The 26,274-nt window shown below is 27.7% G+C and overlaps 3 protein-coding genes across 5 annotated transcripts; 2 read left to right on the plus strand and 1 right to left on the minus strand.

The window, feature by feature from the left end:
* Window positions 1-4,015: 4,015 nt before the first annotated feature.
* On the plus strand, window positions 4,016-17,060 carry LOC107166469 (protein Fe65 homolog). Of its 3 annotated transcripts, XM_089222873.1 has the most exons (16): window positions 4,016-4,472; window positions 5,142-5,261; window positions 7,317-7,460; window positions 10,528-10,804; window positions 10,873-11,028; window positions 11,164-11,348; window positions 11,425-11,537; window positions 12,016-12,137; window positions 12,226-12,418; window positions 12,514-12,641; window positions 12,881-13,047; window positions 13,104-13,208; window positions 14,198-14,397; window positions 14,462-14,641; window positions 14,699-14,896; window positions 14,959-17,060. In XM_089222873.1, exons 3-15 carry the CDS (start codon window positions 7,349-7,351, stop codon window positions 14,873-14,875), a joined length of 2,115 nt encoding a protein of 704 aa, XP_089078999.1. In that variant the 5' UTR covers window positions 4,016-4,472; window positions 5,142-5,261; window positions 7,317-7,348; the 3' UTR covers window positions 14,876-14,896; window positions 14,959-17,060. The 3 variants fall into 3 exon arrangements, with proteins under 3 accessions (XP_089078999.1, XP_089079000.1, XP_089079001.1); XM_089222874.1 differs by lacking the exon at window positions 5,142-5,261; XM_089222875.1 differs by lacking the exons at window positions 4,016-4,472; window positions 5,142-5,261 and adding an exon at window positions 7,222-7,238.
* Window positions 16,434-19,386, minus strand: CSN6 (COP9 signalosome subunit 6). The gene is made up of 3 exons (XM_015514648.2): window positions 18,897-19,386; window positions 18,296-18,735; window positions 16,434-16,823 (listed from the first exon to the last, which is right to left on the minus strand). The coding sequence occupies exons 1-3, from the start codon at window positions 19,203-19,205 to the stop codon at window positions 16,613-16,615; spliced, it is 960 nt and encodes a 319-aa protein (XP_015370134.1). The 5' UTR covers window positions 19,206-19,386; the 3' UTR covers window positions 16,434-16,612.
* Window positions 19,387-19,634: 248 nt separating this feature from the next.
* LOC107166154 (dynactin subunit 2) lies at window positions 19,635-25,175 on the plus strand. Its single transcript, XM_015514709.2, has 8 exons — window positions 19,635-20,219; window positions 20,582-20,656; window positions 21,126-21,262; window positions 21,332-21,440; window positions 22,489-22,628; window positions 23,329-23,539; window positions 23,973-24,258; window positions 24,400-25,175. Exons 1-8 carry the CDS (start codon window positions 20,181-20,183, stop codon window positions 24,597-24,599), a joined length of 1,197 nt encoding a protein of 398 aa, XP_015370195.1. The 5' UTR covers window positions 19,635-20,180; the 3' UTR covers window positions 24,600-25,175.
* Window positions 25,176-26,274: the final 1,099 nt, after the last annotated feature.

Consider the following 26,274-nt stretch of genomic DNA (forward strand, 5'->3'; position numbering starts at 1 on the left):
TATTATTATTTATATTATCTAACAAACGTACAACATATAGCAAGAACGCCAAGAACTGTTTGCGCCTGATTTAGAAGCAACCAAATATTCACACTAAAAAGAGGAGAATATTTACTGTGCAACATGGTTTTTATGATTTCGATGTCACAAATACCAAAAAAAGTTCTGATTGTTTTAAAATGTATTATTTCAAACTTGAATAACTTTTTTCGTATTTTTGATGTCGAAGTAATAAAAACGATGTGGTACTGTACCATTGGTACCGTAAATATCCTCCTCTTTATAGCTTGAAAATTGTACAGATATGTTATTAATTGATTTTTGCTGGATACCAACCCCTTTAAAAAATCGTTAGTACTTCACTATGCAGTTCAATGATATTACATCCTGGCATAACGACATGTCATGTATGAACTTTTATGTTTTATGTTACAGTTAAAGTGTCTACTTCTGTTATTTTATGAAATAACTATAGGTAGTTCATGAATTACCTTCAAATATTAGTATATAAGTATGAAATTATACATAAAATAGGCGGGTAAGTCGTGGATGTCGCTCTGCTGTACAGTAGGTTACAAGTGGGTAAGGATACTGTAATGGATGGAATTAAATTTAAATCCAATGATATTATATCATTGTATACGAAAAACGATTCTGAGTGAAGACGGTTTATCTGTCTATGATATATTATAGATTATTAAAAATTTTCAAATCTTAGATTTAAAAAGAAAAATTTTTATGAATTTCTAGTTTAAATAATTTGCGAATTTTCGTGATTTTCGTGATTTTTACATATGTTGTCAAACTTCAAATTTTGAATGCTTGTAAAAAAAAATTTTGCCAATATATTTATTTTATTTTCACCTGCTATTGTAAAAATATGTTAGGAGCCTCTTTTATTTTTCAACTGCAATTGTTACAATGTGTTAGAAGCCTTGTATTTAATTTTCAAGTTTTTCTGCCCAACAAATAAATTTTTATCGATATTTATAGAAAAAAAAACCAAAAAAGTTGAAAAATTAAAATGTTAGTAAACAGCTCAAAACAAATTTAAATATTTTGAAAATTTTATCAAATATAGAAAATTAGAAAATGCCTAAAAAAATTGTGACTAAGCATTTCTTGTATTTTTCAACTGCTATTGTAGCAATATGTTAAGAGCCTTGTATTAAATTTTCAAGCTATTCTGCCTAACAAATATGTTCGAGCGCGATTGACGTCATGGCGACGCTTCTATATTATTAAAGCTGCTATCCAGCCTCTACGTCGCGCGATCGGACGATGACGACAAATCATCCCCCTCCTTGTCATATTATATTGCCGGCCGATGTCCACGACTCTCACTCGTCTGGCCATCACCGTTTTTTGTTTTTCACCAGCCGCCGAACCTGGCGTGTCTCGTATTTCGTCTGCGGTTCTTTATACTTAGTTTTTTATTTTGGTGACCTCGTGGTCAACTGACCCGTGTTTCATTTTGCTGGTTTTTTATTATACCGAGGGGTGTAGTGGCAACTGTCGTAGTTCCGAGATAGTTGGAGTCAGACTTTGCTCACTACATTCCGGCTTTATTCGAGCGACTATCAAATTATCATTTGTCATCGTCATTATCTCAAAAGGCTGTCGCCGTTCCAGCCTGGACTCAACGGAGAAGCAACAGCTCAGGTTTCACCTTTCTTTTGTGTATTAATTGTTGAACATTGAAATTGTATGTGTGTATAAACAATCAAACCTTTTGATTGACATACTATATTATTATTTATTATTGTCTTTTTATTGGGCCCGCGTAATTATTATTATTATTATTATTATTATTATTATTATATATATATTTATTGTTGACAATATATGTCTGGCGCCTATATTAGTTAATATTCAGTAATTTGTTATTATATTATATTTATTAACCCTTTTTTGTACGCCGTGGGAGATCCCACCCCCGTCCATCATCACTACGCGAGTCGTTTGCGCTAACCGCGATATTAGAAGTAGGAGCGCACGGCGAACAAAATAAATTGTTATCGATATTAATTTAAATAAAACTAATAATTATGAATAATTGCATGGTGGATAGAATATACTTATATACACATTCGGTGAAAAATGCATGTATCTATGGTCATTTGTTTTAAAGTTACATCAAAAACCAAAATCGATTTTGTCGAAAAATGAGTGTGCGTAAAATTTCCCGTTTTTCCCTTATTTTTTGGTTTGTTTTTCTCGATTATTTAGAAAAGTATTAAGAATTTTTTACTTTTGACCCCCCAAAGTACCAACTAGATTCACTTTCTGATCGAACGAGGTACTGAAGTCAAAAATTGATGCATTTTTACTGCCCCAAAATGTGATGACAGACACAAAAAAAAAAACACATCACATCATGGTAAAATCTATACATTCATCGCTCCGCTCAGTATCTAAAATTAAACTCTAACTAGTATTTCATACAATATCTAGTTATTCTATATGCAATTTTAGTTATATATCCGTTAAAGTATAAAATACATTAAAATTTAAAATATATTATTAGATGTTATATATTTTAAATTACATACCCAGTGGCCAGTGTTACACATCAATTAATTACTCGTTCATAAATAATATTTTTAAAATAAGTTAATGTTTACCTTTAAATAATTACCCTGTATACTTATGTTTTTAGATTATATATACAAATAAATTTTGTTAAAAATACTAAAATACTAAAAATGTAAGATAGTTTTGCAGTACCTATTCCAATAAGTCGTGTTCTGAAGATCACTACTGCATAGCACCTATACACTTTTCCAACGGAAGCGTTCGCATGCACTCATAGAGAGCTACAGTTGAAAGATAATAGCTATTGATATACAATTAGTAAATACAAGTATTTAAAAAGAATGGTAATACGACTAATACGTATAATTGCTTAGTATACATATGTAATTTATATATTAAATAATGAGTTTGCCATTTGACGTCCTGGAAATAGGTCTAAGGATGACATTGTATGTAAACATGACTTTAATATCTGTAAGGTCTACTGCTGATCATGTAATTAAAAATATAGGATATTATTTAAAAATCAATAAGGTTTCACCATCCGACATAAGGTGGAAAAAAATAAGGGCAATATAAAACGTCAATATTTCACGTGTTTCTTTGAAAAAAAGGAATTTCAGAGAAATTAAATACTTTTCAAAATAATTAGTGATCCAACAGTATATATATTATGCATATGAAGACAGTGGCGTATATATGCCGCGCAACTGATGCAATATCATTGTTTTCAATATTTATTAATTAGATCCAAATCCTGAATGAGACACTTATTTAAAAACTGTCGTAGCTACTGGAGACTTGTTTAATTAAATTAAAATAATTTTTCTTCCAGCATTGTGCATTTAATCTAAAAATTGTAGGTTAGGCGGTATCTATACGCCTATTTAGGTAGATGAACTTTTAGTAAGCTCAGCAAACTAATTTATACAATTCTTTATAGAAATTTAAATATTTGATATTTTTTTATTGGAATTGGCAAAATCACTTATACCTAGTGGTTGATTTATTTAAAAAGATTTTTTTTTTAATGATTATAAAGAAGCATTTTCAATTATTAATTTACTCAAATGCATTTTATCTCTTTTTTATTATATTATCCTTAAATAGTTAAATTCAATATTAATATGTGGATATTCTTCAAAAGACCATGGAATATAGAATAATTATATGTCGTTGTTAATTTCGTATATCTTGTTTTATCCTGTTTGTAAATCACAGTTTTTTTTCACAGACTCGAATTCGGACAATTGTTTCTCATAAGTGATTTTGTTGTATGTTGTTTCAGATGAGTAAAGGTGGTTTAGTCTACCTATATAGGCTGCAGTAGGCACATTATATTGTGTACACATGAACACACATCACACGATAAGTTGACAGACACACGAGGTCATCCAGGGTACCGTTATCATGTGCAGCGTCGCAGTGGCCGGGTCGTTATTTCCTTATCAGGAGACCGAGTGCGCGCGGTCTTTTATTCCAATGGTCTATCGTCATTCGCCAATTCGATTCTGGATTAAATGTTGTGAGTTCCACGCGGTTAATTTTTCTGCAGTGCAACTTTTTTACTTTTCTTTTCGTGTTTAGTGCGATAATACGAATACTGCCTTTAGCTCTAAATGTGTCAAAAGTCATTTTCCTTCCAAAAGTATTTTTCAAAGCCGTAAGTTCCATGTACATTATTATGTACACAGCATACATAGGTGTCATGTACTTGGGTAATAATTATACTTTTGGATAATTCTCATCGGTTATTGTGTAACAGTAAAACGGTATCTATTTATAAAAAAAAAAATCAGTATCGCGTTGACGTTATAGTGGATTGTGGATACAAAAATAATGATAATGCATCTATAATATTATTATAAACACTGCACGCGAAACGTAATTATAATATTATCACAATACGGAAGTAAATATTATACCAACCTACTGGCGTAAGTACGATTGTTTGTTTAGTGGCTAAAAGCTTTTAGAAACATCTACTCGACCTTTGGTAGTAGATAAAACAGTACGAAATGTATATATAAATCAGTCAAACTAGGTGTGGTTGTAGTTAGGTATATATGTATATAATAATATGTGCGTTGTGTTGGTTGTTCAACATAAATTAAATGATTATTAAAAATGGATCAATTTGGGTGAAAAGTTTATACTAGTATATTATTATACATTAAACGATTAAACGGAAAGTAGTATTGCAGATTATAATATGGTGCAGACTCCTCGCGCTTTATAAATATGACGTGCGCTTTTACACAACAGGAACGCGAACGGGAAACGCACCGTGCGCTAAAATAGTTTTTCGTATAATACTTGTACTATCCCAATTATACATCTATATCTATAATACATATTATCACAGCGTTTTTAAGAAAATAAAAAAATATATGTTTTCCATGACTTTCCAAATAGTTCGCTGTATTTTTCCAGAAATTTAAACGTGTCGAAACCTAATTCGATCCTGTTTTAAAATTAATGTCTCGCCGAGTGTCTGCGTAATGTGTATGTGTGTGCAAGCGCAGGAAAAATAATCGATACCCTCTAGCGTCGGCCATGTTTGTATTGTTGCGTCCTGCGCCTGACTAACCTTTTATGACCAACAGCTGGGTTATCGTTTCTTATACTCTGTTTGTCATTTCGGCGCTGCAGTGACAGTCGAACGCCAGTTGTAACTTTTATTACAAGGCTATTAATCATCCGAATCCTGTCGAAAAAGATATTTTGTAAGTATAATAATTATATATATGTATATACAATTTTATTCTCTAGACCATGTAACTGTACATAAATAATACACGAATTTATATACATAATATTATATTTATATCGAATACTTCGTTGGTTTAAAGCTTTTCATCAAATGTAATTTTTATTTGTTTTAAATATACTGGTGCCGGGTTGCATAAAATAATTATCTATGTTATGGTTCACTAAAACTTAATAAACGACCATGGGCCTTTAAATTATATTTATAAAAGATCATTATTAGTTCACTATATTGGTTAATTAAATTGTCTGCGAAAATATTTATGCAACTCGGAATAGTACCTATAACTTAATATTTCAATGTTCAATCACGTTGTATATTGTACAAAATTGTATTAAAAATCATTTTATATCTTTTTTTATTTAGAAAGTTGAAGCCTCAACAATACCATTGACTTGTAATACATACGAGTATAGTTAAATTTTATAATTTATTATTTTCATTAAATCCATCATCATTCATTATATTAATTATATATTTATGATATTTCATTCGATATCACATCAATATAACAGTACTTAATTGATAGAAAAGGTAATCTATTCTTAGGTAGGGATCTTTAATATTAGAAAATAGTATAAAAACCAGATTAACTCAAAAAATAAAAAGTTATTATCTGTATATCGTTATAATAATCTTGTTTTATAATTCATAGTTAGTAATTACTCGGTAATCAATATGTATATTAATATGTTTATTTATTTAACTAGATAGCCAAAATATATATAATATATATATAAGCATTTTTGTTACCGATAGACACCAGACACGATATGTTATTGGATATTTCTCTTTTTTAACACAAATTATTATAAAACAAAATTAAAACTAGAAAAGAGAATATAATGAACTTAAAACTTAGAACTTAGTAAGACTTAAAACTTATTTTAGACGCATAATATGTAGTTCAATATTATAAAACAGTCGATGCATAATAATGGAAAAAACATTCACAATAATAATCATTATTCATTAACTGTAATAATAATATTCTACATATTCCATGGATTCCACAAATTAAAAATAACATAATAGTTTGACTGATTTGAATAATGCACTTGGCTCCAACAAGTCTACATGTCTTTTTTAATTTCGGACCACCACGCAAGACTAGTGTAATAAAGTGCAGCCTTTGTGGCGCCAAAAATGGTCGCTCAGACCCAATCAATATTGCCGGTAGGATGGAGGAAATGAATACGTCCCGTCGGCCGTCTTAGCATTTCATGCATTTCACGCCCTCGCCTTGTAAACTCGTTTCTGGACTGTTATCGTCATTGTATTGGTGCACATTGTGATTTTTTTCATAATTAAATCTTTAAACGGCTTGTTTTTGAACTATATAGATATATTGATCATTAATGTTTATTTCATTAAACTCAATATAGTATTTGTGACATTTGTGTGATATACTGATATATTAATACCAACGGTTGAAGAAAAAAACGTTTTGAAAAAAAAAATTTTTACAGTAGGTAGTTAACGTTAATATAGTGTAACTTTACCTATCAAATATTCAATAAACGTTTATAACTTTTTCAAAAGTCGGCTGAAGTATAATCTGATATGAATTATTGTGAAAAATTTGTCGTATAATATGATATATTCATTGATCGTTCAAATCAGCCCTAAAGAGTATTAAAAAAAATCATTTTATTATATTTAAAATGTATAATAATTACTGATTATACTGCCTAGTGATTTGGCACAATGATAATAAAAACTATTGGATATTCAGTAAATCTGTTTTTATTTGAATTACCTAAGTTATAAATACAAACGAAAAAGACATTACTAGTTAATTAAATTTATTAAATACACGCTGCATTGATCAAACCCAAATGTCTGTTATAAAAAAATAGCTCAATTCAATTGAAGATTTTGAAACAACTACAACTATACAAATGTCCATATGAAGTGCTTAAAATAAAATAATGTATGAGTGCTATAGTATAAGTTAATTTATTATTTATGTCTTATGTTAATTATGCATGTACTAATTTGTGTTATCTAGGGTGTGTAATTTGAGGTCAGAACACGTATGGTATGTTGTGTGGTGAAATAATTAGATCCCCAAATCGAAGTCCATACGCTACATTGTTGTCGTCTCTATATCCGATGATGACTGCTGCAGTTGTTGAAGACGACAATTTGCTTGGTAAATACTAATTACTAATTACTTTATAGTTTATACCTTTATCGCATTGTTTATTGAATCAATTCGCAGAGGAATATGAAAATAGTACGCCTGCATCCAAAAACGATAATTTTTTTAATGATTTATTTTAGCGATTATTCAATAAAATAATTGCTAATATTTTCATTTCTACTTAATTATAGCAATTGATATTATTACGATATAGGTACATAAGTGTTAAGTGAATAGGTGCAAATAGACTATATTTTTAGGGCTATAGGTTATTTTTGTGAAATCCTAGAAATAACTTTCTTACGGAAGATTACGTCGTGTATATATGAACGGGTTTTTTTTGGCAAGGAGGGGTGGGCTTTGTCGCAGACAAAAATCATTAGCTCCTTCTGGCTAGTTTGAAAATAATTCGATTTGCACCTATAAATTATAATAATAGATAAATGATAAAAAATTTATATTTATTGTACATCACACTTATCATTATATAGGTATATGTATATTGTATACTGTATAGGTTATTATATTTAATCTATAATATTACCAAATTGCATGAAACATTTCTAAACATTGATCGAATTTTGAAATATTCAAGTTATTCATAATATAGGTACACTTATGTTTGGCTCTTGGATATTTATACAATAGTACAAAATATGTTACATATAATGCATGTTTCTCAAAATTAAAAATTAATCGTATTAATTTAAACAGTTGGAAAGATAATATAGATATTCATTGTAATAATTTAAAAAAAATTATAGGTATACGAATCTTTCATCATATTATAATATAAAATATTCGGTACTTATGTTTCATATTATCATCTAGCGTTTGATGGAAGTAGCATTTTTTATTTTGTTTTGAGAAACTGTACATTATTCATCCGGGAGTTTGTATACCCCATATAATATAGGTATATCGATTTTTATATTCGAGCGTTATGAGTCATCTCTACACTATATAGTGGCGAACTGGCTGGCTTACTATGCGCATGGTTAAAATATTACTACACACGACTACAGTTGTACTACGCATAATACGTTTTCTTTATTTAGTTTACCATAACAATATAATTTATTATATGTTTATCAATGGACTACGTTCAAGTAATTGTGGGTGTGTATTTTTTTTTATAGACGATTTAATAATTTATAAAATCAATATTAATTTTAAAAATTAATGTTTTCTTTATTTCTTTGTCTTGAATAATAGATAAATACTTAAATATGGTTATTTTTTTCATGAATTTTACAACTCAACGATTGAAAATAATTTTGAATAATAAACCTACCAAAAATGAGCTTTAGTTGAATATTTTGAATAGACTACAAACTAGCTATTATAACTTTTAAGACAAACTAAAACATTATGTTAAATAATTTAATAAATATAGGTGGGCAAGTATAATCAGTTATTTTCATTAAATTAGCCAACTCGAAATTAGCCATACGTAGGTAGATAATTTTTAAATAATTCAAAAGTACACTAAAATGTATTTATCACTATTAATAATTATTATATAATATTTGGTATTCAATATTTACTAATGAATATACATTTATAATTTTATGTGTACCTAGTACTACCTATACACATGTGACATGTGTAAATATTTACATTTGAATTAACGGTTATAAGAGGACACTATAGTGCTACTACACTTGCATATCTTTGTCTCTATACCATATACCCGTAAAATAACAAATCTATGTACTAGATTCTTACTACAGTTTATACTGTATATTTATATAGATAGTTAGTATTAAAGCAAATTTACATATTTCATCTGATTTATTGAGTATATACAGAGTGATCCATTTAAGTGGGTATACAGGTATACTTAAGTACTTAACATCTCGAAATCTATTAACTTTTTTTGAATTAATTTTTTTAAACTTTTAGGTTTATGTTTTTCTAAAACCGTTTGATATTTAAATTTTTTCACCCTTATATTTATTGGTGAAACCACTCTCAACTTTTGATTTTCAAATGGTAATATGTAGTAAAAAATCACAAATTAATAAAACCATTTTTTTCATGAATTCATTTAAAATTTTTATTTTTCATTAATTGGTTTGCGATATACAGCTTCTCAAAGTGTTAGTGGTTTTTACTATTTTTTCAATAATAGTAAATACCAGGAGCTACTGATAAATTCAATATCGATGAATCCAAGGTAACAAAATATATAACAATTAATTAAAGATTACTATTGTACTTTGAACCATAATCATTTATTGACTTATCGACTAGAAAAGTAATATTGTTACTTATTAATTCGAAATATTATATTGAATTTATCAGTTATAGCTCCTGATCTTTACAAATGAAGAAATAGTATAAACAATGCTGCATTTCCGACTATAACACCCGCTTCAACCAGCAATAATTTGAGGAGCTGTATCTCGCATACCAATCTACGAAAAATAAAAATGTTAAGGCGTAAATTCATAATTGAAATGGTTTTATTAATCCATGATATTATATGTTACCATTTGAAAATTAAAAGTTAATAGTGACTTCACTAATAAATATGAAAATTTTTTTAATGTTATACGGTTTTAGAAAAACATAAACCTAGAAGTTTAAAAAATAATAATTCAAAATAGTTAATACATTTCGAAAGGATTAGTATACCCACTCATTATGGATCACCCTCTATATACTAATAATAATATGTCCAAGTCAAGAGTTTTTTTTTACATTAGTTTTAAAACCTGGCTAAATTCTTGGAAACTTAATTATTTAAGTACTTTATTTAACTCGATTTAAAATAAAGTTTTCCAAGCATAAAAGATATAATATTACATTTTACTTTAGACAGGATATAATAGTATATAGTGTCAGTGTGGGTATTTATCTTAAGTTTTAATATTTTACCACAGTATAGCTAGTAGGTATTTTACTTAAAGTATATTATAAAAATTAGCATTATGAATTATGACCATATTTCAAATTTAAACTTAAAAATACAACTAATAATGTACGTTATAGTTAAATCTATAAGAAAATAAATAAACAATAGTTTATTATTCTTAATTTTCACAAAAATGTTGAATGTTTTTTTTTTTAGAAAACGGTCGTCTAAGTTATGAGAATCCAAATTATCATCTTGCTGGGACGGGTCACTTAGCCCTGGATGATGCATTGAATTCAAACCTAACATCAACTACTGATTCTCCAGCTGGGTTCAATTTGAATGATGACTGTATATTATATTCAGAACTTTTGTGTCGGGAATTCGACACAGTGTGTAATATTAACACGGACAACATTAATAGAAAACGCTACAAATCCTTGGATTTGGGATCAATGGGCGTGGACGTGTTGGGCCAAACAGGAAAAAATTGGTAAAATATTGGTCAAACATAAAAATTATAATTAAAAACTGAAGAAAATTATGTAATTTTTTACATAGGAATACAAACTTAAGTCGTAACGTGACAAGAGACATGAGTATTATAAATCAGCATGATTTAACGAACGTTAGTAACCAAAACCACCAAATGCAAGTGTCGTACGTAAAACCAGATTTAATCGAAGAATCCGAGCAAACAAAATGTAAAGGCGGGAAGTAAGTTTATCTATTATCTGATCAATTAATAATACACGTTTAATATAAGTACATTGTACATATGTTATATTGTACATAATAATTATTAATAATAAAATTAAAATAATATAATACATACCTATACCTATATTATAGCATAAACGAGAAACGCACGCCACCTAATACTCTATCTTTAAACAAACAAAAGGATACATCTAATATTAACATGGATATACAACATATTCAAGGTGATTTGAATAATGATTTGTATGCAGTTCCAGTGAAAAATAATTCACACGAATGCAACGATGAATTGCCAGCCGGATGGGAAAAACACGAAGGTGCGTACAGTTTCAATGTGTCTTTACTTTTTTCCTTTCAAGAAGTTATATAGGTATTGGCATAATTTAATTTTAGACAACGACGGTCCTTATTATTGGCACATTAAAAGCGGGACGATTCAAAGGGAACCTCCTGAATACAGTGGTAAAAATGAACCGAAAACACCATTGGTCAAAGATGCAGAATCGGTAATGATAATATAGCTTAAAATATTAAATACCTATAGGTAAAATATAATATTATGCATATAATGCATATTATAAAATATATATACATATTAATTTACCATAATCAATTCTATAATATTAAATTCTAATAGATATAACACTAAAACCAGAGCATATTTTAAGTAATGTTTACTGGATAGCATTTTGTTAAAACATTTTATTTGAGGAACACTGATATAAGTTAAATCAACCTTCAGACCCAACGCTTTTTTCCCACTGGGCGGCACTAGTGCCACGTACTTTATATGTTCAAATATGCTCTGACTAAAACAGTAACAAATTATTTGAATTATAAATTGTTTACTTGTCGACTTAAAAATTAAAATCTGTAATCCACGTATAACAATTATATTAACTTAATTTTTAAAACTTTTGAATACATTAATTATTAAAACTATAATATAAGATACACCATATAATATATTGGTATTTGTTTAAGGTATTAAATAGTTTTCAAAATAACACTGGAGGTTTAGTAAGTTCAGTGACTAGAAGTACGACGAGCTCAGCTCTCGAAAATCTTTGTTACCAAAAGAATAGAAAAGAAGACATGGCTTATAAGTAAAATATTAAATAAAATAGTATAGCATTATTTAAAACAAATCTATTCACGTTGATCTCACTAAATATATTATATAATATGCTTTAGACGAAGAAGTTATCCAGCTAGAATCGAAAATGAAAACAAAGGTATACGATTTGCTGTGCGTTCTTTGGGATGGGTAGAAATTTGCGAAGACGATTTAACCCCAGAAAGAAGTAGCAAAGCTGTGAACAAATGCATTGTTGATCTATCACTTGGGCGTAACGACTTTATTGATAATGTCGGTCGATGGGGAGACGTGAGTACCTATTACCTATATCCGTATACTGCTTCAGTATCAACCTAACTGCTAAATAAATATAATTTTTTTTTTTTTAATGGATAACATTTCAGGGGAAAGACCTATTTATGGATTTGGATGAAGGAGCATTGAAATTAATAGATCCAGAAAACCTCACTGTGTTGAATACGCAACCCATACACACAATTAGAGTGTGGGGAGTTGGACGAGACAATGGCAGGTTTGTTAGTCATTGATATCATATTTATATTGTTACCTAAATTAATAATGTATTGTTTTTTATAATCCATTGTTGTTATTTTTTTTCAATGCTTAACCCATAGGGAAAGGTAATAATAATAATGTATATAATTTAATTATGAGTTTATAAAAAATAATAATAATAATAAAATATAAGAGTAATATAGTTTATTGGCATTATATAAATCCATAAATCGAATCTACAAAATTATTTCTCAGGGATTTTGCGTACGTAGCTCGTGACAGAATAACCCGCCGACACATGTGCCATGTATTCAGATGTGACATGCCTGCTCGTACAATTGCTAACACTCTTAGGGACATTTGTAAAAAAATCATGATTGAGCGCAGTCTCCAGCAGAATATTTCTAGATCTACAGACATAAGTATACACTAAACATATTATTTTTTAGAACGGTAACTAATTAGTACGGTTTTGTAGATACTGCAACAAAAATGAATCAACCGGTTAGACCAACGAACCTTCCACTGGAATATCGCAAACGTAGAAGTTATCGGGGCAGTTACTCTGCAACCACCAACTTGAGTATAATATTATGTCTTCTTAGTCAGCGCCCAACTTAGGGGGGCTAGGGGGCTGCAGCCCCGGGCCCCGATATTATTTGGCGCCCCGGGCCTCTGTTGATATTTAATTATTAAAGTGGCATTTTGAAGTAATTGGTTACGTAGTTTCGTTAGTCACGTTGGTATCGTGATGGAATTTATGATTATTCTCTAATCGATAAAATAAGCTATTAAGTTTTAAGATAAAGTTGGTCAAAAGCACTTTATATCGTTATGATTACAATTTATGTACCGACACTTCTTTATTTATATTCATATTTTTAATTTCATCGTTTTATTTTTATTAATTGTCATTAAATAATTAAGGTACGTTTTCCTTGCAGCATCCGGACGCGGCGTTCGGACCTTGCGGCTAGTCGACGCTAGACGCGGCGTTTGAACGCCGCGTCAAAACGGTTTTACAAACAGCGTCTAAACGTCGCGACCGTTCCAATTTTTTTACAAATATTCAATCGAAAATAACTAAAACCAAATTTCTTGTCAGTTTTTTTCTAAATTGTTAAAAACCTTTTACAAATCGAAATCAGGAATTAAGAAAGCATCACCAATCAGTCGATCTTTATAGGACTATAGGTGATCGCAATAAAAATGTAGTATACACGATACAATATATTGTATAAACTTCATGTTCTAATGTAAAAAAATGCAAATAAATATATGTCGATCATCAGTTTTAAAATTAAGAATATAACTCACTTATTTGAAAAGGTTGACAACCCTTAATCTAAAGCAACATATTACTTATATAGCCTTATTATGGTATAATTGATTTATAACCTTAAATTAATTGAACAAATCTATATAGCATAAAGACTACATTTATAATTTAAGTTGATTATTTAAAATTTAGATAATAATTAATTTTGGGGCCCCAAAATTCCTAAGTTGGGCTATGTTCTTAGTTCTTATATCATTCAATTATGTAATAATTGTTCGATATTATTTTCAAAGCTCAATCATTCCCTACACCGATGGAAGAACCACGTAAAGTCATTCGAGCTACTTACTTGGGTTCGATTGAAGTGAGCAAAGCATCCGGGATGGATGTACTAAATGACGCGATTGTCGCTTTGGAAAATTCTCCTACATCGGTACCCCAAACTGTTACAGTGGCTGTAGCACCTTCAATGATTACCATACAACAAGATACTGTAATACGAAAAATATTAAAAAATACGAGTGACACAAATATCCATAATATCTGTTGGTTTTCAGGATGAAGGAGATCAAATGGTTGAATGTCGAGTTAGGTACTTATCATTTTTGGGAATAGGTCAAAATATAAAACAATGCGCTTTTATAATGCATACTACCCAAGATCTGTTTATTGCACATGTGTTCGAGTGTGAACCATCTGCCGGAACACTTTGTAAAACTATAGAAGCTGCATGCAAAGTATGTCGTTGCTAACTAATCGTAGTTTACATTTAATTTTAATTTTACTTTTTGCAGTTACGATACCAAAAATGTTTAGATGCACACCCTCAAGGTTTAAATCCAAATGCATCTTTATGTCATAATATTGATAGTCCAAATGTAAATGGCATATCAAGGAAAGGTATCAGTTCTACATTAAAGTCATTGGTGGGCACCATCACGGGTCGTAAAATGAAATTAACCCAATCCTGAGAAGAAGTCTTCACGCTACAGGTACAAATTAATTACTAAAACTTAAAAAAAAAATTATTTACATTTTTTTTTTTATAATTTAGGAAGAGTTAACAAATCCTGGAGTGCGTGAAGTAATACCACATCGACATTTGAAGTCTCCACACACTATAAAATATTACGCTCTATCGACCAGTTTACAGTCGTTATTGTCACCAACCATTGACAACCGGACCATAAATGACCCTTACTAATTATTTATTAAGTCGTAAAATTGTGACTAATAAATGTAATCACTTAGGGAAACGAAGCATATGAAGTAACATTAGTTTACTCATTTTGAGATACCACTTATCTAAATAGGTTATAGAGTATCATAAAAGACAGTCTTTGAATATGTCGTAATATCATGGGCATGATCTTTCTTGTCCTTCAAATGCTGTGTATTATTAAATAATAATGTATAATTATAAATAAATAAATATATATATATAATATATTATATACATATATAGGGTGATCCATTTAACATAGGACACTTTTTATTTCGAAAAGTTTTAACTTTTTATTTTTTTTTTGAAATGTTAAAATTAAATGATATCTACATATAATTAATATTCCCAACATTTTATCATTTTTTTGTTATATGATAAATATGAAACAACTTTGAGTTTTAAAATGATAACACCTATATTTAATACCAACAAATTATAAAACTATTTTTTTTAAGAACTTCTGCGCTTTAATTTTTTGTTTTGATTCAATATCTTTTGAGGTATAACCAATTCAAAATACGATATAGGAGAAGCTTTTTGTGTTTGTTTACACTTATTGTTATTAATTTTTAGGTCAATCATACAAATCAATAATCTTTGAATCAGGGTCATCAGGACAGCTTATAAACACTTATTACATTACACAGATAGATATTAGACAATAAACATATGGTGACTTGGCCTGGCACATCTACAAAAATAAGGATTAAAATATTAGGGGATATGAAAAATGTTTAAGTATTATATCATTTTGATATTTAAAAAATAAAAATTTGAAAAATGTTAATACTTTTTGAAATAATGAGTGTTTTACGTTAAATGGATCATCCAGTATATGTATATCTATAGAAATTAGGCCTTCAAATGTTGCTACAATTTATATGTTCCATGAAAAGAATCTTATTTAAATAAAGCCAAAGCTGGTTTTTTAATCATTAGGAAATAAAGATGACAATAACCTGAAATTTTACAAGCATGTAGACAAAAATTTAAAAAGCACCTTTTTTATTTTTCTTAAATGCTCTCCACATATCAAGCTTAATTTATTGTATTTTTTTTTTGACTGATAACTTTTTTCTTCAAACATACTTATTTAAAACCTATTAATAAATAAAACAAAATTAAATTCCTACTATTGAGTGATCTCAACAATTTTGGTTCATGGGTTATTTGTAAATTAAATATAGCTTGTTAAAAACTAATTCTTATTTAGGGAATGAGCACAACTATATTGATGTTGTGAAGTTTAGAGCTAAGCTTTATAAGTGTTAAAATAAAAAAATAAAAATAAAAATATCAACAAATTCACTTAAATTGTACATTTATTCAATATTATGACAGTCTTAGTTTTTATTTTTATTTTTCAAAATTGGTTTACATCGCCTAAACCGATTTACAAAAGTTAAAAGGTATTAATAATTAATAAATGTGTATTATTACATATTGATTTATAAAGTTTCAACATTTTATATGAAAAAAAAAATTATAAAAACAAACCCTTAACTTTTCTACCAACCACTTGACGGTCATAGAGTGCATTAAACTTGTTACAGTAATCGTTTACTTCATTACTACATTTTGTCAATACACCTAAGTAAGCAATCAGTGCTACATCATTACAATGTGTATACAAATCCCTGTAAAACTCTCCAGATTCCATAACTGGTAGTCGATGACACAAAGAAACAAATTCCCTAGAAAATAGAAAATGTTTACATATAATATATTTTTTATTGACAAATGACTTAATTTATTTTATTGTTATTGGATTCATAATAAAATTGGTATTTTTTTTTTATTATTATTATTATGCTAATATTTCTGGTTATTATTAGTTTTATAACGAAACACTAAATAAAACAAGATTTTGTTTATTATAATATACTTAATATTTTATAGAACCATTAAATCAACCATTTTTAATTAACTAATTTATTTAGTACTATATTGATTGTATTTAATGATAAATCCATATTAGAAAATAGAAATGTAAAATCAATTACTTTCTGGTATAGAAAACTCTTAAATTGAAGAGATCTTTAAGTTTGGAAGACGGATGAAGTATAAAGTATTAATAAATACTAAAATATATTACATATACATCTGCAAATTGATATAAACATAATGGAAAAAAAAAATTAAGCGATTGATGAAGATAAAACTTAAAAGTGAAATTAAATTACAATTTAAAGCTTTTGATGGTATTTAATAATGTATATTTAATTTTATAAACATTAAGTATAATTTATATTAAATTTTATAAACATTTAGTATAATTCATATTTCATTAACATTAAGTATAAAAACGTCTAAAATCCTAAGTTTCCAGTGTATTACATAGACAAATATGGATAGTTACGGTATCAAATCCCCTTAATATAATTTGCAACAAAAGGGTATCGAAGGCAAATTTTTGATGAGCAAATTAATATGTTCTAGTTTCAGTAAAATAATGTAATCAGAACATTTATAATGAATTTTAGGGATGAAATTTTCAACCATAATATGCCACTGCCCACTGATTTTTAATTTTATTTTTATACACATTGGAAAAATTCCCATTAAATACAAAAGATATGTACAATATACACATTATTTAGGTTTATTTTATAAAGGTAAGTGTATCAATGCATATATTTTCAAAATTAAGTGTTTAAGATATTATATGTACTGATTAATTGTGAATATGAGTTACTTGTTTACTCGTATTGGAATTCAGACTTTGATACTACTATATGAGCAGTGTTGGGAAGTAACTTAACTTAAATAACAAATTTACAGGAAATTACTTTTTAAGTAATTTTATGGTAATTTAATTACTAATTACTGCAAGTAATTTATACGTAATTTAGATTACTTTTAGGTAGCAATATTACAAAACTACTAGTTACTTTTTTTCTTTTAATATTATCAAAAATAATTGATATATTATGTATATATATATGTGAATATTATAACATAATATCAAATAAGTATTTAGTATTTTTATTTATAAATTTAATATTCTTAATTGTGATATTTTTCTAATAGCTATTTTTATTGCCTATTTGACATAATACATTTTATTTTAAAAACAGTAACTTCTATTGTAATTAAGTTACTTTTTAACTCAAAAGTAATGTAACTTGACTCCCCTCCATTTCAAATCTTAAATTTAAATATTCACCTCAATAATTCATTGTTCACTGATTCGTCAGATTTCTTTACTTCTTTCAAATACTGAAGTAACATTTTAACTCTACTATGTAGCATCTTGATGGCATTAAACTGAACAGTTAGTGTTTCAGCAACCAAACTATTTTCTTGTGCATCATTGGTTGACATTCGTGCAACATGATCAACACCAATACGTTCTGCATCTTCAGTAGATAAGGTGTATGTCAATTCAACAAATAACATTTTTGGGACTCCATTCATTATATCAATGACAGATTCATATACTTTGACTGGCAGATCGGTATGTCCACCATGAGGATCCATTTTTAAAAATATAGGACTTTCAGCAATATTTATGATTTGCTTATGTATATCAATATCTTGAGGTGTCGGTTTATCTGAACCAGTTCCAGCTATGTACCAACCAAGAAAGTCCAAGTCACAAAACACCTAAAATAATAAATATAAAATTAGAAAAAATAACGATCTGAAGTTAGGAAATTTTTTTTATTATTATTAAGTGTATCTGACATACAAGGTCATCAAACTTATTGATAATATAATAGAAAATATAACATGAAGTTAGGACAAAATACTAATATTTATCTAACCTGCTTGAATTGTTCTTCTTTAGAGTTGTAATAATCTCTATCAATAACCATTGTCACATTATCTTCAAGTACGGTATATGACAATTCAAACGAGTTCATTATTTCAAGAGTTCGATCCTTTTGTTTACCGATCAAGGCCCCGATTGAAGGAACTGAATTACCAACTTGGGCTGTTAAACGAGTCCAGTGTTCAGATATATTAAGAATGACTAGCGGATGTAAAGATATAGATACACTGCCCGTAACATTTGTAGCTAAAACATTATTTTGGGGTTCGTCTACTTCCATTTCCACACTAGTGTTTTCCATTTTAGAATAAGTATATCACAAATAAAAAAATTATCACAATCAGGACAGCGTAATATTTAAAAAAAAACCGATGAATTGAACAATAATTTTATATTTAAAAAAACAAACCAAAAAGGAATAAAAATTAGAAATCTAAGTTGAATAATTATTAATTTTACAATATTCAAATTTAATACGAATTACGAATGAAATGTTGTTATCACATTGATAAGTAGTGATGTACAAAACTACAAAACAAATTATAACCACAACCAAGGTTAGGTTAAGTTAATAACTAAATTAATTAACCTAACCTAACCTTGACCACAACCATGATTAAAGATAGTAAGGTACGATACGATACCTAACTCTGTATAGTATAAATATTTTTTTTATAGTTCAATGATCGTTAAAAAAAAATAAAAATTATTATGACATAATAGGGGGTTGTTACTGCTTGTTAGTTGTTATCCGGCATTAAAAAGAGAAAGTGAATCGTAATTTGAAGGTATTTAACTCGGAAATTGTCCCTAGTAGACAGTAGTACAGTACTACGTTTGTTCTTTGGTACTACTAAGAAGGCTTCTTTGAGTAATTCTGTGTATATAGTGGTATATCATCATAGAACGTATAAAACCAGATGGCGTCTGTCTCTACGCATCATTGCGTCAATACGTCTTGTGATTTCCATACTGATACCGTATTGTTCTATGCTGATACCGTTGATATTAATACGCAAGTTGCAATCCTTGCATTAAAAAAAAAAAGAAACTAAAAACACTTATTTTGCTATCTATAATATCTGATTTAGCTTTATCTATACTATGATGCCTTGTCAATATATTGTCTATTGAATCTTGGGTATTTGAGATTTGAGTTTAGGCATACCTTCTATTTCATTATCATCTTTTCAAAACATATTAAATTATATAGTATTACCATTATTATTGTTCTGTCATTTTACATAGGACGTGTAAAATAATAAACTCTATTAAGATGACTGTCGATTCAAAATACGCTCATTTAAGTGGAATTGTAAGTATTGATTATTAGTAATTGAGTATCCACATGTCACAATATTATAATAGTTTGTGACATGTATACTACTTAACAGTTTAGGTATCCATTAAAATAATAAAGAATGTACATATTTATTTAAACTTTAGATTTTTAAGTTGATGCTGGATTACAATATGTTATAGCATCAAACCAGATAGTTATTATGTCTAATTAGTTATAATTATTACATCTTATACACCTTGAATCGAGGTAAAGTGATTCTGATCACTTAAACAAATGTATCATTTAAAATTTCAATATACATTTTAGAAAAAATTGTATTAATTATGCTGATTATTTCAATATCAAGATTGTATAATAAATAATTTTTTTCCAAGGCTTATGACCAACCTGATGTCTATGAGACTTTTGAATTACCAGAAGATGACCAACAACTTGATTATGCAGAAGAGGTAAGGTTTAATATGTTTATGTCTTATGTGTCTACTGTCTATGTTATACAGTTATATGTAGAAAAATATATTAAAATATTAGGGAATTTCAAAAGATTTTCTATTAATGTATATTTTTATGATACTTATTACATTTTCAAATACTTTTTTTATATTTTTTCAAAATTATTGTTTCAACACCAGTGTAAGTAGTATAACAAGTATTGTTCTTGGAAAAGAATCCTTTCAAAACTTTCTAACTTGAAATAAAATAGCATAATATCATGGGTATCAAATAACACACACGAGACTCTTACTATGTTGATTGGTAAAAATATTTAAATTACTTTAAAATCTTGAGTGTGTCAAACAAAAAATATGCATTACAACATCATCATCATCAGAAATAATCAACCAAAAACAATATACAAACATATTCAAATCTAAGTCCAATATTACTAAATATCTAATTAATATAAGTTATAACTAGGACAATGATGATATTGAACGCGTCAAATTGGCTCCTACTGAAGCTTATAAACACTTTAAAGACAAAGTCATCAGCTCAGACAATATAGACTTTTCTGATAAATTGGGTAGATCACTTAAAACTGGATATAATTCAAGGTAAGTATTTACAAATTGTAGATACCTATTTGCATTCAATTTAACATGATTACCTTTAAACATTTAAAGCCAACTATGGGAATTAGCAGCACAAGGAGAAAAAGAAACTCCACTACAAAAGTATTATAGATTGAAGTTGGAAACTGAAGAATTGGTTCAAGAAATAAGTTCTTTGCAGGTTAATTTTACATTATAATAATTTATATAATACCTGATTTAATTGTATTTTTTCTTAAATATAGTTAGACAAATTTTATTAAATTATTTAACTGATTTCATTAATTAAAATCACATTCTTAATATGTATTATAATAATATTTACCTAACAAAATATAATTTTAGTATTAGCTGTTTTATATAATAGTTAAAATGAAAGCAAATGAGTTTAATTTTTTAGTCCAAAAAATATTTGTATACATGTATTTGCTAAAATATTAAACTTACGCTTTTATTCTTATCTTATCTGATAATATTATATACTATATAAATACTATTACATAGATAAGGTTACCAGACGACCTCTTTTCCCTGGACATGTCCTCTTTTTAAGTTTAAATAAAAACGTCTGGGGGAGTTTTTTCAATATTGGAAAATGTCAGGGTTTTTCATGAAATGTGAATTTTTTTAATAATCACCTCAATATCAGTATATAGATATTTATATAATTGTCTTATTCTGTGTTAGTACTTATTTATTTCTAAATTACGAAGAAATTCTATAGTATTTAATTTATTTTCTCAAGTCTAAATATCAACTAATAAATGTGTACAATTAAATATAATTTATACCTAATGATATATTATGTATATCATATGATTATTACAGTAGGTGTAATAGGTACATTATAAGAAAAATAAAATGTACTTATTAATAATTTACATGATCTTGAAAAAAATGTCCTCTTTTATTGTAAACCATAAATGGTAACCCTATACATAGAGAGCCAACCATCTGATTATATTTGTGTTACTCTATGGGCCCTTCACTACTAAACATTTAAATACACATACCACATTATGGGTCCACATACTCATTAAAATAAAAACAAAACAGTACTTATCTTGAAGAAAAAAAATGTTGTATGGTCCTGTTCAAGGTGGATTTATAAATTTATAAATCCACCTTGGTCCTGTTTATGGTGGAAAATTTATTATTTTACTATATATAAACCCAGAGATAACAGAGAAAACTTTTAATTGAAATTGATCATTATTTTTTTTTTTTAGGAAAATAAAATTGATCTTGATGAGCAATCATGTACTAACATAGGGTCTCAAGTACAAGATGTTTTACTGAAACTATCTACATTAAATATTGAGAAGTCTTTTAAACAACAACTAGGAACATCTGAAATTGATAATTTACAGTAAGTGTGGTTAAAAATAATATAAATTAGTTTTTAGTTTATTTTTTTCTTGAACAAAACGAGTATATGGCTGAAACTAAATAGTAAATATAAAACATTAATTTTAAAGTATAGGACTATTAATGATGCACACATTGAAATTAATATTAAATTGTTTCATCCTACTCTTAAGTCTTAATTATTAGTCAAATGAAATTGTTTCTTGTTATTTGGGCATAAGTATAAAAAGCATCTAAAATATAATTAGTAAATATGTCTTTGTAATATTATTACGATAATGTGTTTAAAGAAAAATCAGAATGAAATAAAACTGTTAATTACAGAACAGCAATAAATTATGTTAAGGACTGGTTGGAGAATGTACTGGTGGAAGAGTATTTTAAGAACAGAAAGACAAATTAATCATAATTAATATATATTTAAAATTAATATTAAACTATATATCTTTTACAGCATTAAAATAATTTTAGGAAATCATTGAAACTTCTGTTATTGAGTAAATATAAGGGTGTAAAAAAATTTAGAATCAAAATTATATGGTAACAATTATTTATTTCATTTATAAGATTTTTCATCTGAAAAATTTTAATGAAATTCTAAGAATGTTTTATTTTATAATTGTATGTCCATTTTAAATTTTTTATTATTTTAATGTACCCTTATTTTTATTATTCTGATTATGTTAAAATTTATGTTTTAGGAAATATGTAGAAACTGTTACTGAATTGTTAAATAAACGACCAGATAGCAGTGATAAACTACAAGATAAAACAGGTGTTTCCGAGGCATTAAATTTTCAAGCACTGATAAGACCTAACAGGGCTCAGCTTGATCAAGTTTCTCAAATTTCTAGATTAGAAGAACGTTTGCGTAAATTGGAAGCAACAATTGGAACTGGCACTTTAACACTAGTAATTATATTGTTTTTTATTTTCAAGATTGGATTACGTCTTACAGTTTATTTTGATATAAAAATTTAAAGAACAGAGTTCTTTTACTTTGAAGTTTAATTTTTCTGTCATAAAAAATTTTTACAAACTAGACTTTTCAAATTCATTTTTTTTCATTTTAATGTTGTTGTTCAGATTTTATTTAAATCTACCGTTTTTTTTTTTTAAATTAAAAGTTTATCCATTACAATATTTTAAATAATAATATTTCAATCAATTCCATTTAAATAACTTTTGACTTGTGAGTGTTAACTATATCTCAATTGTAAGTTGTTAGGAGACAACACAGAAAAAATGGAAAATAATAGATTACATATTATTATAACATATACATTTTTAAATCATAAAATGATTTTTAATTATGAGTTTTAATTTTAATTTTAAATATTCGCAGAAACGCTTAGGCGTATGTGAGAGTGGAGGTTTGATTGAGGCTGTTCGGCTATTATTAGGGCAGCTATCTGTTCTTAATTCAAATCAATTGGATGCAGTTGATACTAGAGTCTCCAATTTGCTACCCAAACTTGAACAAACTGCAGCAAAATTAGATTCTCAAGATCCTGAAAAAGATAAAAAAATTAATGAGCTCTATGAAATAATTTTAAAAGCAACTCAAGAATCACATTTATTACCTGAAGTTTTACAAAGGATGGTAGCATTGGAATCACTGCACCAAAAAGGTGATTATTTTATAATTGATTAGGTGTTAAAATAGATCAAAATATTAAATATTTATGTGTGGTCTTAATTTAAATAGACCGTCGTTTAACTACACTCAATGTCATAAACATATTCATTAAAAAGATTGTGTTTTATTTCAGTTGGAAAATTAGTGATGACAATTAGTAACCTGAGTGCCCAGCATACAGAAAATTCTCAAAATATTGAAAAAAACAATGAGTTTCTTAAAACTATAGAATCTCACATTAATCAAAATATAGTTAAAATGAATTCTAATATGAAATCTCTATATGAACGAATGGAAGTTGTTGTTGAAAAATTGAAACAATCTGAAGCTTAAACTTAAAACAAAATTTAGTTAAATATTTTCTTAATAAAATGTATACCTGATTATTAATTTTATTAATATATTTAAATAATCTTTTTTTATATATTTAAGTTAACATGTACAAAGCTTTTTAAAATTGCCAACTTGCTTAATTGTAGAGATCATAAAATTATTCATAATGATAAAATAAATAATCAATTTCATAGATATTATTGTTTTACATTAATATTTAAATATAAAAACTTTTTATTAACTATTAAATTATAAAAAAATGTGTTTTTATATCGTATTATCAACATTTCTGGGGTATTTATTTCATATTTTTATATTAATTGATTAAAACTTTTTTTAATATGATCAGCAAAAATCAGTTGAAAGTACGGAATTAAATAGGCTTTTAATATTTCTTTATGGAATCAATTTAAATGCAATTTTCCATTAATGCTTACTGTTGTTTATTGTATGTATATCAGTGTTTGGAAAAATGTCGTAAATGAATGCACTTTCATATTTAGAAATAATATTTATATTTTAATAAAGGCGCAAAAAGTGGAGGGGCTTAACTAAGCTCCTCAAACATTCCCTAAATGTTGTATTAAACTTTTTCATTATCATACATTTTGGGTTTTAACCCACTCCCCACCCTCCAAATTTCAAACACTGCGCCTATGATTTTCAAGGGATTTATTGACCATTCAATAAATATGATAAAAATATAGGTTCTTTCCTGTTATACAAGACTCTATTTATTCTTATTAATCATATTGTTCTGCCATTTTGCTGATCCCCAGAGACGTTCTACACTTTGAGTATATTATGCTCCACTTTGAGGATCTACACAATTTTTGTAGTGGTTCACTATCAAATATGTATAACCATCTTTTTCAAGTTCGTTAGAGTTGTATCCTCGCCAACAATCAGAATAAATTGTTGTTTGCTTTTTTATATTTAATAATTATGTATTTAAAAGAGTAGACCTAGTATGATCAGGAGCCTGAACAAAAAAACATTTTTTAGATTCACGACATACGAGTAGTCCTCCAAAAATCCATTGTAGTGGAAATATTCTGCCTGCATTATTTTTGCGCTTGGAACATAAGCTTATTTCCTCTATTTCAACAATTTACCAAGTCCTCCAATTTATCCTTGGTTTCTTGCCTCAATACTAAGTACACAAACTTCTTGCAAATAGTTATTTCAATCTACTACTGTATTTTTATTTATTATAAATTTTGTCCGCACCATTTTATAGAAGTTAATTCTTCAGTCCAAGCAAAAATGAATCGAATAACAGTAACAAATGGAAGACGAAAGTTGTTCAAACCAAATGTTATTTCGGACCACTTACCTTTTTTTGGGAATTTTTTATATTGCATTTCCAAAATACAATTTTGCGTCATGACCATTTTAGCAGGTTCTTTCGGAATGTAAAATCCCGTGATCCCGAAGCAGCCTTACTGCTTCCTCTTCGGCTTGAGGTAGAGACCACACGTCCATATCCAAATTAATATAACGATAAATACGTGAAATACGACAGTCACAATTATTGTTATACGGTTTGTTAAAGTTTCGGCGTGATGAGTGAAAACTTAATAGTCCCGCCACTCGGGTTTGTTATCGCTCCGCCATCCGTATAGGTATAACAATGAATACATCATACAATTAATAATCTAATGATTCGGCGGAA

The sequence above is a fragment of the Diuraphis noxia genome, unplaced genomic scaffold (assembly GCF_037042655.1).
Source record: "Diuraphis noxia isolate RWA-SAM2 unplaced genomic scaffold, SU_Dnox_SAM2 contig0003, whole genome shotgun sequence".
NCBI lineage: Eukaryota > Metazoa > Arthropoda > Insecta > Hemiptera > Aphididae > Diuraphis > Diuraphis noxia.